We start from the raw sequence: 17,618 nt of genomic DNA on the forward strand, positions 1-17,618 counted from the left end.
GCCTCACTACCCTCGGTCACGCTTCCGTGGGTGTCCCACTTAGAAGCCTGGAAAAGGTGTGGCGAGATGGGCAGGCAGCGAATGGGACCGGAAGCCGCTCCAGGTCAGCAGTGGGGACGGCCGGGCGGGGACGTGCCCTGCAGCGACATGGCTCCCTCGCTCCTCCCCGCACTCCCGGGGTAAGGGGAGAGACGCGGCGGGACGAGAGTACCGTGGACCCCCCTCAGGCCCTCGCGGCGGCCCCCGGCCCCCTTCGTTGCCCTGTGGTGGCTCCGGTCGTCTCTACGCTGGTCCCCCGTCCCTCTGGTCGTGGCGGTCTCTTCCTAATATAATAAACCGAGCTGCGTCACTCCTGGAGCCAAGGAAAGTCACCTGATGGCTCCCAGGGGCCTTTAAGTAAATTTAAACAATTAACACAGAAAGCCAGCCCCGGTCTGGATGGCCAGCCTCTCCCACCCCCGGCCCCCAGCCTTCCGAGGCTCCAGACCAGCAGGCTGTTTTAAAATCTGCATTTTCGTGTCCTTTTAGGACTTTAAACTTCGGTTGCTCTGCCTAGAGGGTTCTTGCTCTTACTTGCCTGGTTTTCTCCTGTTTCCTTCTGGTCTCGGCTCCAGCATCACCTCATAGGTGTTTTCTCTGGTCTTTACACGGCTGGGCTAAGTTTCTCCTCCCTGTATCTGTGTTTGAGATTCTGAGATACGAGTCACATAAAAAATGGGCAAGTCTCAACTTTCTAAGCCTCGATTGCCTCACCTGGAAAATGGGGTTCACGCTCCAGTCACCGTCTCCCCAGCACCGTCCACCGCCTGAGTCTTCAGATGGAGCATCTCTGTTGCGCCCTCAGAGCATGCTGACCGATGCCCCCGCAGGGGCCCCTGGGCCAGGCCGTGCACTTCCATTCACGTGAAGGGGGAGGCTATGGAACGTTACTTGCTAATTTTAATTATATGCAGGGACTAAATATTATGTAAATTAGTGAAATATGAATGCAAAAAGAATTCCTTCAATGGAAACTAATTTGAATGGCTCGATAAAACCAAGTTGCTAAAATAATGCTTTGACTTACATGTGGATAAAATAACAGACTGAAAAATGTAAACAAGTTTAGAAAGATCCAGAATGCGCATCCTTAACGTCTTAGTTCATGCTCCCCACTGAAGAAATCAAAAGGAAGTCAAGGCGATAACATCTGGTTTTTAAAAAACAATTTGGGGAAAGCATCTACCATGAAACATGGGGTTTTCACCATGACGAATTCTGGTTAACTTCTTTCAGTTTTTGAAACCTTTATTTGAGTCGCAGATGTTTGAGTCTATTGTATTACTGCTAAAAAGTGTTCACGGAAAACTAAGGATTCTTTGGAATAAATGAGCCGGTCATGATGGCAAAACAAACACACAACCAAAACCAAACTCACAACCCAAAAAGGTGATACATTTCGGGTTTGCTTTATGTAAAAAACCAAAAACAATAGCAAAAAATCCATGGGACCCCAAACCAGGAGACTCGTACTCAAGGAAAGCGAGTGTGTGTGTGTTTGTGTGTGTGTGAGAGAGAGAGAGAGAAAATTGTCAGATGTACACAGGAACCCTTTTTTTGTAATTCAAGTCTAATCGACTTTAAGCTATGAATTCCTGGTTCCGGGCACATCAGTTAAATGGGTTTTTGCCCTCTCAGTCGTTTCCGTGGATTTTATAAAGCCATTGATATGTCTGGCATATCGGAAGCATGTGATCTTCACACATGGCAATCCTGCAGGTAGATAGGGTGTTTTCTTATTACCTGATTTCACACGTGATAGATGAGGTTCTGAGACTCTAAGTGATGTACCCGACCCCACACAGGGGGGTAGCAGGACCAGAAGCAGAGCATCGTTTCAGGGTCCATGCTCTTTCGCAGTCGCTCCCGGTGGGACTGACCACCTTGGAGCTAAAATGTCAGGTGGCTGAACTGTAACCCTCTCTGGGCTTGTTACCCCACACGCAGGACACGGTGCGGTCCCCAGAAGTATCGTTTACTTGACTCTCAGTGTCTCTATTCCCTCTGTTTTTAAAAAACTTCGCCACATTCCTATTTTACCATCTGAATGGTATATATTCTAAGACTTTTTGAATCATAACGAATTTTAAATCATTAAATAGATTAGGAAGTTCTCCAGCTGTCACCAGATGAGGATGGAGGAGGGTCAGCGTAAGTCGACTGAGGATGGAGCCAATACACATTTTTTTAATCCACAAAATTATATTTGGATCCGAAGCCCATCTGGCTGCTCACGAATATAATCAAAGGCTCTTTTTTTTTTTTGCACAGTGATTTTTAGGTTTATAATTAGTTACTCCAACCATTTGCTGAACAGTCAATTCGATCATAAACAGAGATAATATCGAGAAGGTTGAAAAAGAAAAAAAAAAGGTTCAAAAAGCCTGAATCTGCTTGCTCTGGTGATAGACTGTTCCTTTCTATAGGAAATTTTGCATTTTTAAGCAGGATGGGCGTTATGTAGAGCAGCAGTTTTCCTTATTGCAACCCAGACACAGAATTTTCTTAACAATGTTTACCTCCTACACGCACTCTGGTATTTTATTCTCTCTCATTTTCCAAAATGTAGCTGCACTGCGCATCGAGGGCAGCTTAATTACACCTGGGAGCGGGTCCTGTTGTTCATGGCTTCAAACCCTTCCACGTCCGTCAAGGGAAGACAGTCAGTCCACCGGCCCTTCCCTCATTCGGAGGAGCCTCTTCCATACTGGCAGGATAAAGAATAAGGGCTCTTGTTTTGTTGGGGCTTAAAGAGCTAGGAAACCTTTTCCCAGAAGATGGTCATCCTGCACAGTGCTCGTGGCTGGATCTGGGCGCATGTCCGTCCGTCCCCAAACCCACCAATGCCGAAAAGACGATGATGAGCCTGACTGGCTTGTCTGGTCATGATCTGCCCTGGTTATGGGAGGCGGGAGTTCGACACGTCAAAATCGGGGCGCTGCCAGCCTGGAAAGGGGGAGAAATGGCTTTTGGGGGGAAGACAAATGTCAGGGGCATGACAGTAATTTGGAGCGGCCATTCAAAGTAGGAACGCGCGGCCTGCGAGGCCATCAGGCCCTTGGGGGGGGGGCGGGGTCGGCAGTCGCTCTTATTCCGCATCTTGCTGTTTGCTGCCACGTGGTGTCCGGTGGTTCTTCCCGTCGTGACCAAGTATCCAGACTCAAGTACTGGGGACCAGAAGAAGCAGCTCAGTGGTGAAGATTTTGGAAATGCAATGGACGCTCGAAGCTGCGGCCCTCATTCTTGAACCCCTCCCTTGTAGGTTCGCTTATTCTACTTTATCCTTCAGGCCCCTCACCTACTGCTTGGGTGCGAGTGCCCCCTAGTGATGGTAAGTGGTCCTGCCGGCTCCTCAGGAAATGAAGGACTTCGTTATCCGAGCCACCAGTCCTCGGAACCGGGAGGAAGGGACAGTGGGCCACGCACTGAGAGGGTCCTAAAATGGGCGCTCTCCTTGTGGTTGGGCTTGAAGACACCGACCTCGTAAATGCGCGGCAATTACTACACTTCTCCATCCCTTAGACCCTCCTTCTGCCACTCTCCAAGCCCCTCGATGTCCTTTCAGGAAAAAATAAAAACAATTTAAAAAGCTTGTTTCCCCCTTGACAAAGCAACCAACCTTAAAAGCAGGAGCGAAAGAGAGCGGGTGGACCCAGGAGTGTCCCCCTTACCCCTGCGGGTCGCCTCCCCACGGTCTTCCCTCCACACCGCACATCTGCATCAGCCTGGCCCCTCCTTCCTCGCTCCAGCCTGAGCTTGTTGCGGGCTCTGCGCCCGTCCGCGGCAGCGCCGTTCTTGGCGGACTTTCCTGCATCCCTAACTCCGGTCCCGCAGCGTGCCACCGGGGAGGCCCCGCCCCTCCCATGGGCCCATGGGAGGCCCCGCTTCTCTCATTGGCCCAGGGGAGGCCCCGCCCCGGAAGGCCCCGCCCAGGGGAGGTCCCGCCCCGGAAGGCCCCGCCCCCGGAAGGCCCCGCCCACCATAGGCTCCTAGCCAGGCGTCCCGCGCCGCCAGCTCCCATGTTCCCCCGGACCCGCCTGGCCGCGCTCCCCTCGCTTCTCCGCGCTCTCGGCCCTGCTCCTGTCGCCGCCATGAGAACTGGCACCTTCGTCGTGTCGCAACCGCTCAACTACCGAGGCGGGGCCCGCGTGGAGCCGGTGGACGCCTCGGGCACCGAGAAGGCGTTCGAGCCGGCCACCGGTAACGGGACGGGGACGGGCGGGTCCGCGCGGGTCCCGGCGAAGGGACGAGCCGGCGCGTGGCGTGCTGGGGTCGGGGCGGCGGTCCAGCGGCCTGGACGGCGTCCGCGAAGCCCCGGTGCGGACTGGACGCTTGGGGCAGCGAGCAGGGGCGAGGACGGGGCCGCCGCCCCCGGGGTGGGCATATCCGCAGGGGACGCGCAGCAGGGGCGGGAGAACCCCCTGCTGTCGCCCGGCGAGCAGAACCAGCGAGGAAGAGGGCTTTTGTGTTTCGGTTTGCTTCGCTTTGCTGGGTTTTGTGAAATACCCGTGGGGAGGAAAATGCGAATGTTTTGCACAAACCAGAATGGGCACCCAGGGCGGTAAGACTTGGATTGCAAAACTGTCGGGGAGGGAACATTGACCAGTCACACTGAGCCTGCCACAGAGGGTCAAGTCAGCAGGAAGAGGCTGCAGAGGTCAGCACTGTCCTGCCAGAGGAAACATTCCCTTAAGGGGGTCAGCGACCCCCACATAGAGTTAAGAACTGCTGGTGTGGGGTGGTCACCAAATCGAACCGCACTTAAAAACAGAGAAGTGTGAATACATGATACGCCACTGAAATGCGTGGCCACGGTGTGAGCGAACGCTGACCGCCTGTCTTCACAGGTCGCGTGATAGCCACTTTCGCTTGTTCTGGAGAAAAGGAGGTGAATTTGGCTGTGCAGGATGCCAAGGCTGCCTTTAAAGAATGGAGTAAAAAATCTGGCATGGAGCGTGGTCGAATCCTTTTGGAGGCTGCCAGGATAATCAGGGTATGGTTGTGATTTATTCCCTTCCAGAAAAGCCTTGCTCGGGGGGATCTTGGTGACAAGTTGCAGTTAGATTCTGCGACACTGGTAGTTTATGCCTTCTTCATGAAGCTGAAAAACATGTCCATCCATCCTGCTCCAGCCACTCCCTCCTGGATCTAGGCTCTGTCTTTGTTTGAGGTACAGGGTGTCCTTGGCAGGTTATCTCCTTTTCTTTTTATCTATGTACTTTGTCCTTTTTCCTCTGATGACTCTAAAGCCTGCCTTTTTCAGATTCATTTTCTACCTTAATTGCCTGGGAAGACTTCGTAGATGTCCCCCTCTTAAAAAACAAAGGTAAACTTTTTGACAGTCTTACAAAGCAAACGTACTAGATGCTCATTACAGAAAATTAGAAAATTCAGAAGTATATGCACCAAAACAGGAATCATGACTGTCTCTGCATGCTAGATTTGTGGGAAGTTTTTTCTCATAAGTTAAGTCGGGAACCGCAGGGGCTGCGGGTTCCCCGGCTCGCAAGGGCGTGCGTGGGGGCTTTCCAGGTCGGAGAAAGAGACGGTGTGTCACTCACAGCAGGCACGTGGGCCAGAGCAGTGCCTGAGCCCCATCCCCACTGGTGATACGGAGCCAGCCAGGGGTTGCCCGCAGGAAGGGAACCTCAGAGTTAGGAGAGCCGGCGAGTGCGGGAGCTGCTGCAGAGAGACCGCTCACTCCGCAGGTCCCCGGCACTTGTCTCCAGGACCCCGAAGTGGAGAGCCCCGCCTCTCCGCAGAGCTCTCCGTCTTAGGGGGACGCCGTCTCCGCCTTCCACGGGCGTCGCTCTCCCACCCGCGCGCCCGCGTCTTTGGCCTGGGAAGGCTGCTCCTCACAGAAGTGGCAGCTCACAGAGCATTTTCTCCCTACTGTAACATTTTGTTTTTTATTTGATAGACCAAAGGTGATAGCTCGAAGCCAATAATTTGTTATTTTATTTTTCACTTTTTCCTGGTGCATAAACATTTGGGTTGTTATGTCTTTTTAAGAATTGGCTTCTTTATTATTATAAAATGGCTTTTTTTATGCTGAATAATATCTAATATGTTTTTGCTCTGAAATGGACTGTTCGATATTTTCTTTTCTGTTTAATTCCTCCCCTCCTTGCCTTTACTATCTGTGTATTATATTATTAGGCAAAAATACATTGGTACTAAAGTTTTTGTCCAATAATCATGTCCTGGACCTGCCTTTACCTTGTTCCCCGCAAAAACTAGCAGAGAGTCCAGCTAGGTGTCCACTGAGAGCGAACACGCTGGTTACTGAGCGGGTTCGTCCATCCTGCTCAGGGCCTGGCTGTCCTCTGCATTCTAGAAAGAGCTTCAGCCACTGTGACCGGTCGAGCCTTTAGAACACTGTGTCATGGTCAGCATACTTAACGATCCAAGAACGAGGGATGTTTACTAAGAACTGATGCTCTTGGCTTCCTGGGTACCCTCTCCCCCGTATCCCTATAATGGGGAAACCAGTCATTCAGAGGTTGTTTTGGCGAGAACAGATTCAAGGAAGGAAGGTGAATTGTCGGTTTAGAAGACGGTCTAATTTAGGCCATGTTTGAATGTGAATTAGTTATCCTTTACGAAGGAGCGTGTCTAGTCAGTAATCCCAAAATTTGTTTAGAAGTTGTTTAGAAGGAGCGGTTGGAGGCCAGCTCCTTGGACACAGAGATCAGCTCTGTACGTTTCTTCTTAGCCGTGAGTGGGCAGTGGGTGGATCGAAGCGCTTTATACCTCTAGTCTCGGCAGAACCAGGACAGGCCCAGGTCTCGCAGACCCTGCTTCCCTGTGTCCCACGTCAGCTTGCAGACTCTCACCTCCGTCCCCGCCGAGGCCCGCGCCGCGGCTCGAAGCCGGTGGCCATCTCCGCGGCCGCTCCGCTTTGCTGTCTCTCCTCCCGCAGTAACGCCGCCAGTCCTCTTCCTTTGTTTAAACGAACACTGTTTCCGTTTTTTAAAATGGGGCGATGCGCCTCGTCCGCTTCAGTGTGACCGGGTCGTGTGCGTGATCACACGTCTTCAGTCTCATCTGCTGTGTGACCCGCAGGAGCGGAAGGATGAAATCGCCTCCGTGGAGACCGTCAACAACGGCAAGTCCATCTTCGAGGCCCGCTGGGACGTCGACACTTCCTGGCAGTGCCTGGAGTACTACGCGGGCTTGGCTGCATCCATGGCCGGTAAGGCCTCGCCTGGCCTTCCGCGACCCGCTGGCAGGGAGGCGGAGGGCAGGGCCTAGTGGCGAAGGGTAAAGATTTCGGGGTTACGGCCCTGGGCTTGTCACTCTCTGCTTGGGTGGCCCCGGGAATGGCTTCTTCCTTCCTCACGCTGCGGAGCTAACCCTCTCTTCTTGGTCGTCACGAGGATTAAATGCGATAATGCGGGCCAAGCACCCGGCCTGGTACCTGAGCTCAGGCCGCGCTGTCGCAAAGCCAGTCCGTAGAGGGGTCCATTCCTGGTTTTCCCTGTTTAGCAAAAAAAATGTCCTTTGACCGTTCATGTGGGATGAGCAGGGCCCAGGAGGGCTGTGGGGTGTGGAGTCTGAGGTTTCGGGGCGCTCAGGCTCCCCCATGCTGGCTCTCCCCTCATGTCATGCACATTATCCACCGGATGCCCAGGAGAGTTTAGAGAATCACGTTATGTTGAGAGAACTCGGTTTGCGGGACAGACAGGGTTCGTGGTGTGGGAGCAGGTGCGTGAGGTCCCCGTGAAGACGACGAGGCGGGCCGGGGCGCAGGCGCGGGGCCCGGGGAGCAGCTCCCCACTCCTGCCGTCTCCCTGCAGGCGAACACGTCCAGCTCCCGGGCGGGTCCTTCGGCTACACCAGGAGGGAGCCGCTCGGCGTGTGCGTGGGGATCGGCGCCTGGAACTACCCCTTCCAGATCGCCTGCTGGAAGTCGGCGCCGGCTCTGGCCTGCGGTGAGAGACGCCCGTCCTGCCTGTGCGCCACCCCGCGCCTCCTGCGCCCCCTGCCCTGTCCCCCCAGACACGTGCGCACATGCAGAGACACCCCCAAATGTATACATACACACATGCAGAGACACCCCCAAACGCATACGTACACACACTCAGAGATACCCCCAAACGCATACGTACACACACAGACAGCCCCCTACTCGCACACACCTGCACACACATCACACACTTCACACACACACGCACACATCACACATCACACGTGCACATATCACACACGTGCACACATCACATGTGCACACATCGCACGTGTACACATCGCACGTGTGCGCACATACATCACACACGTGCACACGCCACACACGTGCACACACACCACACGTGCACACACATCACACACGTGCACACACATCACACATGTCACACGTGTGCGCACACCTCGCACGCACACGCTCGCGCGCTCTCCGTGTCTGCCGCGCCCTGCGTTTGCCTCACTTCCTTCTGCTTTCGGACAGGAAGAAAGTCGGTTTCCGTCCTAGGTTTTACAATCAGCCAGTCCGCTCGGGCCCCTCGTTAGTGCGCCCCCCTTTCCGGGCGAAGTCTGGGTCACGGTGCTTAGGACTGACCCCGCTGAACAGCGGGAGACGTGTCCTCCTCGCGTGCCGAGCAGCGTGGAGTGGGGAGGAGGCTTGGGGAGGACCCCGCGCATCTCGGGAACACTCGAAGCCGAGAGAGGGACGTCGGGTCGGAGGGCAGCGTTCACCTGTCACTCCACGCTCTTTGCACGTTCCCGTCGATAGGGGAGAAACGGAGCCAGGCCGCCAGTGTCGGGGCTCCCGTCACACTCATTAACCTTCTGGCCTCCGCGCCAACCTTGGCAAGATGCGGCGGGGCCGCCCGCTTCCTTCCGCCCCCACGGGTGGCGGGAGGTGGTTCGCGGGCGGCGCACGGGACCAGGCACCTGTGGGCTTGGGGTGCGTTTAACGAGAGAAACCACGGCGGGAGGAACAAGGCGTACTGGTTATTCACAGCGTTTCTGGGCTACGGTTTGCTGGGGGACAGGAAACGGTCACACCTGCTCTCGACCTGTCCTCTGGCCCTGTCCCCAGAGGCGCAGCGGCGTAAGCGTCTGTGTGCCGGGCCCTGCAGGTAACGCCATGGTCTTCAAGCCGTCTCCCTTCACGCCCGCATCCGTGCTGCTGCTGGCCGAGGTCTACACCCAGGCCGGGGCGCCTCCCGGCCTCTTCAATGTGGTGCAGGGGGGCGCCGCCACGGGCCAGCTCCTGTGCCAGCACGGCGACGTGGCCAAGGTCTCCTTCACCGGCAGCGTGCCCACGGGCATGAAGGTGAGACGGCCCCCGTCCGGGTGAACGCGCGTGGCCCCCGGCTGTGGGCGGCAGGTGCCGGGGGCCCTGACCTGCCTGGCACGGAGGGGAGGGGGCCGTGCGCGGGTCAGCGGAACGGCAGCGGGCGTCCGGCGCGTGGGCACAGGCCCGAGTCACCACCCGCTGAGTCTGCGGGGCGGACCTGGGCCGGCGCTCGTGGGGTCCAGCCATGGCGGCCGCGGAAGGAAGGGCGTTTGCTCAGTTTGCTTCGGATTCACTGTTTTGCCCTGAATTCGTGCTCTGAGCTCCGTCAGCCCTGAACACAGTAGCAGTGATTCGAGGGGCCCTGCCCAGGGCGGCCGCAGGACCAAACGTGGCTTTAACCCGGATCCCGCTTCCGAGTGTCTTCGGCGGCTCTGCGGGGTCTCGTCAGCGTCTGGGGGCGGCGGGCGGAGGGCAGAGCGTGCCAGGGCCCTGGCCGCGGAGGGCCCGGCGCCTTTGGGGGCCAGGGACACCGGCACGCTAACCTTCTGAGAGCTCCGTTCTTGTTTTGCAAGATCATGGAGATGTCGGCGAAGGGCATCAAACCCGTCACCTTGGAGCTGGGCGGCAAGTCCCCGCTGATCATCTTCTCAGACTGCGACCTGGACAACGCCGTCAAGGGGGCGCTGATGGCCAACTTCATCACGCAGGGCGAGGTGCGGGCCCGCCCTGGGGGCTGGGGCGGGCCCGTGCGCCCAACAGCGAGCTCCGAAAGCCCATTTGGAAAGACTTTCGGGGGGACGGAAAAGCGCCACGGAGTGCGAGAGCCCGCGTGCAGCCCTGGGCCAGGCCCCGCAGACGCCCTCGGCTCGCCACGCCTGCCCCGCTGTTCTGGTTGTCAGTCGGTCTGCGTGCACACGGGTCCTCCTGTCTTTCTCTGAACTGCTGAAGGTCACGGCGTGAGACCCCTGACCTCTGTGCTCCCCGGGGGCGAGTGCGTCCCGCGTGAGCCCAGAACACTCGTGACATCCGTACCTGGATGTTCGTTCAGTGCCGTTGCTCAACCCACGGCCCTTACTCAGATTCCGCCACTTGACCAGTGTCCTTCTGGCAAAAACACCCTTTTCTGGCCCCGGACGGAGCCCGGGAAGATGCGCGTGTGCGGCCGTCGCGTCGTTCGCCCCCTTGCTGGGGCGCAGCCCCCCGCCCCCCAGCCCTGGTGGCCTTGGAGAGCACAACCTCCGCCTTCGCAGCCCTTCGCTCCGGGTCTGCCCGGTGTTTCCTTACGCACAGATTTAGGTTATGCATTTTTGGCAAAAAAAAAGCCAGATGCCTGGCCCCCCTCGTGGTGGTGGTACGTGTGTAGCTTCGATCTCTTGTTCCCCGTGGCTCTTCACTGGAAAGGGACTGTTCTGTTTATGAGCGCACCACGCAGGAGACAGTGTCCTGTCCCCGTCAGACCCTGACCCACTGGTCTTAGCATTTTTCTTCAGTTTTTATGTCAGTTTTAAGTGATGATGGCCTTTATCTGCGATGTACATCACAGATATTTTCTTCTATTTTGTCAGTTGGCTTGGCTTCGTTTAGGGTGTTTTAGCTATGCAAAAGATTTTTAATTTTGTGTACTCAGATTTATCTTTTTTTTTTCCTCTCGTTGCATCCAGATTTTGAGTAATAGTTACTAAATTTCTGTGAGCACTTGGACCTCTTTTGCGACCTTCTTTTCCTGTTCTGCTCTGATAGCTTTTGGACAGCGTTTATGTTCGCGTCTGTGGGGGAGTCCGAGTCATTATTTGTGATTTTTAGAGACAGACGTTGACTGAAATGCCCTGGGTCTCTAAGCGCGAGCCCCGAGTTCTTCACTGTTCTCACCCAGCCCGTTCCCACTGTTTCCTCGTCCTCTAAAACATGCAGCGCAGCGGAGCAGCTGGCGTGAGGAAACAGAGCCCCGCAGGTCACACGGATCTGTGACAGTAAGCTCATTCAACAAACACAACGAGGCAGAGCGAGCCTTCGTCTCAGGGCCAGCGGTGCGGTGCGGTCCTCCTCTGCGCGGGGTGAGGCCGAAGCTCTTGCATTCCCCTTTTCCTCCTCCTCCTCGCCACACCGACGGGCGTGTGCTTGTCCCCCAGGTTTGCTGCAACGGCACGAGGGTGTTCGTGCAGAAGGAAATTCTCGACAGGTTTACCGCGGAAGTGGTGAAACAGACCCAAAGGATAAAACTCGGGGACCCCCTTCTGGAGGATACCAGGATGGGCCCCCTCATCAACCGGCCACACCTGGAGCGCGTCCTCGGGTTTGTCAGACTGGCCAAGGAGCAGGTGAGAACCCGTGGAGGGCCCAGGCCGTCACCCCTCCCCATGGCTCTGCGCCCGTCCCGCGCCTGCATGCTTGTTCAGGACGCGCGTGGAGGTCGTCTGTTCAGCGTCACAAACGGCCCCCCTCTCCGTTGCAGGGCGCTACGGTCTTATGTGGCGGAGAGCCCTACACGCCCCAGGACCCCAAGTTAAAGGACGGGTTCTACATGACCCCTTGCGTGCTAAGTATGTTCTCATGTTCGCTTTTCCATGGTTTAATCGTCAGCTTGAAAACATTCTGTCTGTGGCGTAAAGCGGGGGCTGGCTCACCGTGCGTCCCCACTGCCCAGGCGTAAGACCTTCTCCGTTGCCTTCGAAGCTTCCTGCGTCCCCTCCCCTGGGGTGACCACACCTGTTAGTGCATCAGGACTCACTGGGCCTCCACCTGCCGTTCTGGAAGCAGTGGTTCAACGGCACGAAAGTTCATGCCCAGTGAAAATCCGAGTAACGCATCACATTTCTCCAGAACGGTGGCTACGGGTGCACGTTTCCTCGAACTATCGGCCATCAATGTCCTAAAGCCGATTTTTCAGACAGTGTTAGTATTTTTAAAAATCATGTAACTAAATAACTTAGCACCTTCTTTAGATATGCATGTTTTAAAACGTCACGTGCCTTCTGGCGGGGCGAGCCACTCAAAGGGGCTTCGGTCCTCTTCACACAAGTGGACGCCCGCTCCGTTATCGCTGCGTTGGCTTTGGTGTCGGGTTTTCTTTTTTCGACGACATCATTTTGAATTTTATCATTTTGCACATTTTATTAAGAAAACGTGCAAAGGTATAAAAAACAGTCATCACGCATGTGACATTTTAACAGACATCGGGACAGTGGCTCACACAGTCTGCATCTCCTCCAGACAGCGCTTGATTACGAGCGTTTACTTACCAAACTTTTGTCGACAGCGCTACTTTTAGAAGCGTCACAGAGGTTCGTCCCGGGAGGTGCCCCATTGGTCACAGTTGAGTTCTCCCCGCTGTGAGCACTGTGATGCAAGTCCCCGTGGCGGGCCTGTCCGCCCTGTTAGCCACTTCCTCACGACGAGGCAGAGTGGGTGGAGGGTCACGCGCGGGCCGCGGCTCTGCCGCGCTGTCGAGCTGCCACGCGGACGGCGCTCGGCGCGTCTGGGCGCGGCCGCGTCGCATGGAAACCCCCTTGAAGCGCGCTTTTCGCTGTCTGCTGCGAACGTTCTCCGCGCGTCGGGGACAGCGGTTCCCCCCCTGATGTGGCGGTTTGTTACGCCGTCTGCAGCTAATTGCAGAGACGACATGACCTGTGTGAAAGAAGAGATCTTCGGGCCAGTTATGTCCATTTTACCATTTGACACCGAGGCTGAGGTTCTGGAAAGAGCCAACGACACCGCGTTTGGACTGGCCGCCGGCGTCTTCACCAGGTACGGCGGGAGGGACTCGCGGCCCCCGCTCGCACGCGTAGCCGGCCACCCCCCCTCACTGCGCTTCCTGTCCGCCTCGGGCGCAGTCAGAAGGCGTTCGCCTCGAGCGGCCGTAGAGCCCGGCTGCTGAGTTTAGATCGAGCTGTGATCTGAGTTGGCGCGGAGCCCGTCCTTTTTTGTTGGTTTATTGAGTATAGACATTTAAGGTGCCGATCGGTATAAAGCGTGAGGTCAGGTGCCTGTTGACAACATCCGCGTCCGGGAATTTAGACGCACGGAAGCCAAAAATCCTGGGCGGCCACCTTCGGAAGCGCGAAGTGGGTGGCTTCGGAGTCATTCCTCATTGGCGCGTGTCGTGACCCACGTGGGCACCCGTATGAGGTGCTTCCAGCTTTCTCTGTTGTGAGTCGTGATTAGTAACTTTCTAGACAAACTTTAACCACTGTAATCAAAGTGCAAAGCGCCTCGGGGGCAGAATTTCCTTGAAAGTGGTCGCGGATCGCATGACTAGTCCCCGGCGGTTGCGGGCAGCTCTCTAAGACCGCTTCGCCCTGGGATTTTGCTGTTTCTTTGGTGAGAAACAGCTTTCTCGTAGGCCACGGGCAGGAACCAGAGAAGGAAGACTGGGGGACCCGGTGGGGTGGCCTCTCTGAGCCCTGGAGGGAAGATTGAGGGGCTGCTGCTTTTTTTTTTTTGTAGACTTTATTTTTCAGAGTAGTTTTAGGTTCACAGCAAAGTCGAGAAGGTACGGAGAGTGCCACGTGCCGCCCCTCGCCTGCCACAGCCTCCGCATCGCCAGGCCCGCCACCGGGGGGCACGCCGTCCTAACGGAGGAGCCCCCCTGGCACGCCGGCCTCACCCGGCGCCCCGAGTTTGCGTTGGGCCCCCCCTTCGGTGCGGGGCCTGCTGCGGGTTGGACAGACGCGTGGTGGCACTCGTAGCATCGTACGGGGTGGCGTGGCCCCCAGGAGCCATCTCCGAGGACCCGGCGTGCGAAGTCTCTGTCCCCGCGCTGCCACCACGGTGCAGACAAGGGCCAGTCCCCGCGGGCAGCTCCCGCGCGCCCCGCCCGTTGCTCAGCAGCTCCGGCGGGGCAGCTCACGCACCGCGCAGGCCGCCCGCCGACGCGCGCCACTTGGGGGCTTTTAGCAGATGCTCCGAGTTGGGCCGGCGCCGCCGTCATTGTTTCAGAGCAGTTTCGTCACTGCAGGAACATCGGTCACTCCCCTTTCGCCTGTCCCTCCAGCCGCTGGCCGCTGACCCTCTTCTGGCCCTGTGGGGTTGCTTATTCCGAGTACTTTATGTGGAGTCATTCCGCGTGTGCCCTTCGTGGCCGGCTTCTTGCACTTGGTGTGATTTCAAGGTTCACTCACGTTGTAGCGTGTGTCCAGTGCTTTATTCCTCCCGTTAACTGAGCAATGCTCTGGCGTTTGTAAATGCCGCCGACGGACACCTGGCTGTTCCCACCTCTGGCCGCTGTGAGTGGCGCGCCCTTGAGCGCAGGATGTGGGTCTTTGCGTGGCCGTGTGCTCGTGGGAACTGGCGTCTGACGTTCCCGTGGGAGAAGCCGAGTAACGGGCGCATGCTTTTTCTTTGAAGGGACGTGCAGCGCGCCCACAGGGTGGTAGCCGGGCTCCAGGCCGGGATGTGCTTCATCAACAACTACAACACCAGCCCCGTGGAGCTGCCCTTCGGAGGGTACAAGAAGTCAGGTGAGGAGCCAGGGGCGCAAGGGCGGACCCCGGGCCCCGGTCCCCACAGACCAAGACCCTCGGCCTGTGTGTCGCGATCCTCAGAACGCCCTGCAGGAGCGTGCACGCCCCTGCCCCTCCCCGGACCCAGCGCCTCCGTCTCGGGGGGCGGACGCCCAGCCTCCTCCGTCTGCTTTCACGGCTCCCCGGGGCTTCTGAAGTGTGCGGGGCCTGGCTACGGTTCACCTGGCAGGGAGGGTCCCGTTTTTCAGCCTGACGGCCAGGAGGGTGAAGCTCCCCCCCCGCCCCCATCCCCGCGACGTGCGTCTGCAGCGCGGGGGAGTCTTAGCTCTGGTCTGGGTAAAGTGTGTCTGAGCATCTCAGACCACGTAGAGGTTCGTCTTCTTTGTTATGCTGGATTAGTACGCGTCCCTTAAGGTGACACGTAACAGTCTGTTACGCCGGGTGACCGGGTGGCCATCGGAGTGCTCTCCTCAGTGCTCGAGGGTAGAGGCATCGGGGGCACAGCTGTGACTTTGAGGTTCTCTCTTTGGAGTTTGTTGCCTGTGAGTGTTCACCGATTTCCCATACTCTTGTGAAAGTGGGTTTGGACTTTTCAGAGGCGCCATTCTAAGAGTCTGACCCCTGGTCTGTTGACAAACATTTATGACCATCACAAGTGCCGGCAAACACGCCAGGCCTGATGGCTGCTGCTGAGGTGGGGTGTGCATGTGACAGTTCTGGTTGGTATTCAGCTTTTCTAGGTGTTCCCTGGTCACCCTGCCCCTCTGGGGCGCCCAGAGGAGCTGAGCACACAGGCCCAGGTGCAGGTAGGGACCGGGTGCTGTTTAGTCATTCCTAATCATCGGGGCCGGGATGTTTGCTTGGGGTCTACAGTGTGGCCTCGGTGGGGCCTCCCAGGCCAGCTTTCCTGTCCCCAGATCCCCCATTGGGGGCCAGGGCCCGCGGGCACGCCGGCACGGCTGTGAGAGACGGGGGGGACGGCCCGGGGACGGCCCGGTCCACAGGGCAGCCCTGGCCTCACACGCCCAGCCAGCTCTGCGCTCTGAAGGTTCAGGACAGAAGACAGAGCAAGGCCCGGGCACAGGCCGTTGTGCACGTCACCTTTGCGTGGTGCCCCTGGAGACGTGCACTTTGGGGACCGGGCCTCACCCTAGGGAGACAGAGCCTACCCAAGTCCGGGGTAGGGTGACAAGAAAGGCCGAGCGGGGGATGCTGTCGCTTAGCATGGCACCTCGTCCCCTGGCAGTTGGGCAGCGTCCTGGCCGCTGAGGAAGCTGAGGGGCCCGACACGTCCGCGCGCGGCCGGGCCGGGGCCGACAGGCTCAGCGTGAGGACAGGCTCGAGCCCCCGATGCAGCGTTCAGTTTTAGGTTGGCGCCGAGGTTCAAAGGCAGCGGGTCGATAGTGGTGGCTTTTGGTTTGGTGTTTGATGAGGAAGAAAAGCTGAACTGTTGTCAGACTCCAGCCCAGAGCAGGGGGTTCCGGAAGCACAGATTCACGTTGGTACGAAACGAGGCCTGGCTGTTTCTGGCCCCTCCCTCCGCCGGCCAGGGTCGCCCTCCCACAACCCGCGCCATGCCTAAGACGTGCTGTCGCGGGCTTCATCGCGAACGTTTCCGTTCTGTGCTCTTCCCCCAGCCCGACAAGCAGCGCCTGCCTCTGAGGGTCACCGTGACCTTTCAGACTATCGCAGCAATGGCTCAGCGTCACCCCTGGTCTTTCCTTACAGGGTTTGGCAGAGAGAATGGCCGCGTGACCATCGAGTATTATTCACAGCTGAAGACTGTGTATGTGGAGATGGGCGAGGTGGAGTCTGTGTTTTGACATCGCACTGTGAAACCCGTCGACGGGGCCAGGCCGAGGAACAGAGGTGACCGGCCTCCCCCCCTGCACCCGGCTTCGGTCGCTGGGGACAGGATTCGTCGCCCAGACATCTTCCTAATTGAAACTGCAGAAGCGCCTTAGGTACTAAGCAAGCGAGTTGATTTTCTGTAAGCAAATTTCTGCGTGACGTCCCTCGCGCTTTCCTAGCAGCGCGGTCCGTCCTGGTCCCCGGCGGACACGGCAAGGACGGCCCTGCTCACTGGCATCTTTAAGCTCCAGCCCCGTCACCCCGTTGAGAAAGCTGATGGAGCGGAGGGCATCAGACACTGGCCAGCTCCGTCTGAGCGGAGGCCCCTCGCCAGAGGCAGCATGTCGTGTCCCTCGGGGCTGCGGGAGAGGGCGCGGGGCTCCCGTCCTTGAGCCGGAGCGCGCCGTCTGCGACACAAGTTGCCTGTTAGATGCACCTGTTGTTTGTATGCTGCTTAGTGCACTGCAGTCAAATAAAGCACACCGGCAACGCCTCGCTTCTTGATCTGAAACTAAAGTCCTCTCGAGGTCGCACAGGGGCTCGGTGCTGTAAGGAACTTTTCATGGCCCTGTGACCGTACAGGCTCCATGTGCTTCCCCACCCTGGTCAGCGGTGCCTGTCCCTGAAGAGCGTCACATCTCGGTGACTTCTCAGACCGTCGGGTCCGCACCCCGCCCCTTCTCCGTTCAGGGGAGTGGTTTATGTCTAAGAGCCGTATTAGCCAGGGTTTTCCAGAGAAATAACCGGTGGAATGTCACATCTATCAGTGTGTGTAAGGGGAGACTTGTTAGAGGAATGGGCCCACGTGATTACACAGGCCGAGAGGCCCGCCCTTTGCCGTGTGCAAGCTGGAGGCCCAGGAGGGCTCGTGGTGAAAGGCCGGAGAGCCCGGGAGCGGACGGTGTAAGTCTGGGGCCTGGGGCGAGAACGGGGAGCGCAGGCTGCCGGTGCCGGGGGCGGGGGGACGGGCAGCGACGGGCGTCTGCCCGCCCGGACGGTGGGGACAGTCCCTCCACCGTGGGGGCAGC

The 17,618-nt window shown here is 57.6% G+C and overlaps 1 protein-coding gene and 1 long non-coding RNA gene across 2 annotated transcripts; one reads left to right on the forward strand and one right to left on the reverse strand.

The window, feature by feature from the left end:
- Positions 1–901: 901 nt before the first annotated feature.
- On the reverse strand, positions 902–3,932 carry LOC118612861. The gene is made up of 2 exons (XR_004955186.1): positions 3,711–3,932; positions 902–3,597 (listed from the first exon to the last, which is right to left on the reverse strand). It is a non-coding gene; the product is annotated as an uncharacterized LOC118612861 (long non-coding RNA).
- An 88-nt stretch (positions 3,933–4,020) lies between these two features.
- ALDH9A1 (aldehyde dehydrogenase 9 family member A1) lies at positions 4,021–17,082 on the forward strand. Its single transcript, XM_016148554.2, has 11 exons — positions 4,021–4,239; positions 4,887–5,032; positions 7,105–7,234; positions 7,839–7,973; positions 9,120–9,316; positions 9,853–9,993; positions 11,410–11,598; positions 11,733–11,820; positions 12,883–13,024; positions 14,624–14,736; positions 16,468–17,082. The coding sequence occupies exons 1-11, from the start codon at positions 4,059–4,061 to the stop codon at positions 16,560–16,562; spliced, it is 1,557 nt and encodes a 518-aa protein (XP_016004040.1). The 5' UTR covers positions 4,021–4,058; the 3' UTR covers positions 16,563–17,082.
- The last annotated feature ends 536 nt before the right edge of the window (positions 17,083–17,618 follow it).

The sequence above is a fragment of the Rousettus aegyptiacus genome, unplaced genomic scaffold (assembly GCF_014176215.1).
Source record: "Rousettus aegyptiacus isolate mRouAeg1 unplaced genomic scaffold, mRouAeg1.p scaffold_m13_p_17, whole genome shotgun sequence".
NCBI classification, from domain to species: Eukaryota; Metazoa; Chordata; class Mammalia; order Chiroptera; family Pteropodidae; genus Rousettus; species Rousettus aegyptiacus.